Raw genomic sequence first — 1,648 nt, 5'->3', positions numbered from 1 at the left:
TCCAAAAACAAAGAAAGAAGTGCAAAGCTTAAATGGAAGATTGGCAGCCTTAACAAGGTTTTTATCCAGAGCAGCAGATCGATCATTACCATTTGTGAGGGTCTTAAAAAGTTGTTTGAACAAAAAGGATTTTATGTGGACGGGAGAGGCTGAAACAACTTTTCAGGATGTTAAGCGACTCTTAAAAGAATTGCCTACTTTAACCGCACCAATAGCAGGAGAAACGTTAATTTTATATATGGCAGCATCGGCAGAAGCCATTAGTTCAGTTTTGATCGCAGAACGGAACGGGTTACAAATGCCAATATACTTTGTCAGTAAGATATTACAGCAAAGTGAAGTTAACTATCCGCCAATTGAAAAATTGGTATATGCTTTAACACATACAGCTAGACGACTCAGACATTATTTTCAAGCACATCCAATTCTCGTCTTGACAGATCAACCAATAAATCAAATTTTGAAACATCCAGAATCGTCAGGACATTTAGCAAAATGGGCAGTTGAATTGGGAGAATCTGAAATAAATTTCTCACCATGAAATGCAGTTAAAGGGCAAATTTTGGCAGACTTTCTTTTAGAAACAACTGGAAAGGTGGATTATTTGCAAGATGTTAAAAGCAGTAATTGCATGTGGGAATTGCACACTGATGGTGCATCAAGTGAGGAAAGAATTGGTGTATGATTGGTGCTTACCAGCCCGAAGGGGAAGAACATACATATGCACTAAAGTTTTGTTTTTATGCATCTAATAACGAAGCAGAGTATGAGGCATTGCTTTTCGGCCTCCGCATAGCGTCTGAGATGGGAATAAGGCATTTTCGTGCATATGTAGATTCTCAGATTGTAGCACAACAAGTTAATGGAGCATTTGAAGAAAAGGATATCTCAATGAAAAGATATTTGCAATTGGTTGAAAAGATTTTAAAATTTTTTGAAACTTTGGAGGTTTTGCAAATATCAAGAAATAAGAATACAAAGGCAGATGTTTTGAGCAAATTAGCAACACTAACATTTGACCACTTGCATAAGAAAGTTTTGGTGGAAGTTTTGAAGGATAAATCAATTGATGAAAAAGTGGTAGTAGCAACAGTTGAAGAAGGAGGACCGTGTTGGATGACTCCCTATGTGAAATATTTGAAAGATGGAACACTGCCAGGTGATGTCACAGAAGCAAGACGGATAAAGGTAAGTGCTCCGTTTTACGTCTTGGAAAATGGTGTGATTTATAGAAAATCTTTCAATGGTCCAAATTTGAGGTGTTTAGCACCACAGAAAGCAATAGATGTGGTGAAAGAGATGCATGAAGGTTTGTAATGATACGCATAACGATCCGTCTCAAAAAGAAACTATTAAGCAGCGTCCCGGGTATGGTTTTCACCCGGCATAGGCCTATCCTGGATAACAACTCCTTCCCGGCATCTGACAAGAAGGTTATTTATGCATGCACCCGGGAAGGCTCACATCGGTCGGATAAGCAGCTAGCCGGGAATGCCATATAAAATCCAGCCTGGACAAGCACACACGCTACCGACATCAGCTAGCCGTATGCAAAAACACTAAGAAGATAAGGACTATATTAACACAATTAAGCCTGCTGAACAAACTGGCAATAACTTTGCTCGGTCATAACAGACACCGTGAAGAA

The 1,648-nt window shown here is 39.0% G+C and overlaps 1 protein-coding gene across 1 annotated transcript; it reads left to right on the top strand.

Moving 5' to 3' along the window:
• The first annotated feature begins 681 nt into the window (after positions 1-681).
• Positions 682-1,317, top strand: LOC139841245 (uncharacterized). The gene has a single exon (XM_071831472.1). It carries the CDS (start codon positions 682-684, stop codon positions 1,315-1,317), a length of 636 nt encoding a protein of 211 aa, XP_071687573.1.
• Positions 1,318-1,648: the final 331 nt, after the last annotated feature.

The sequence above is a fragment of the Rutidosis leptorrhynchoides genome, chromosome 4, assembly GCF_046630445.1.
Source record: "Rutidosis leptorrhynchoides isolate AG116_Rl617_1_P2 chromosome 4, CSIRO_AGI_Rlap_v1, whole genome shotgun sequence".
NCBI classification, from domain to species: Eukaryota; Viridiplantae; Streptophyta; class Magnoliopsida; order Asterales; family Asteraceae; genus Rutidosis; species Rutidosis leptorrhynchoides.
The sequence above is the reverse complement of the archived record's forward strand: the minus strand, read 5'-3'. Positions and strand labels throughout refer to the sequence as shown.

Coding starts and splice junctions, on each gene's coding strand:
- LOC139841245 (XM_071831472.1), top strand. CDS start 682: ATGATTGGTGCTTACCAGCCCGAAGGGGAAGAACATACATATGCACTA.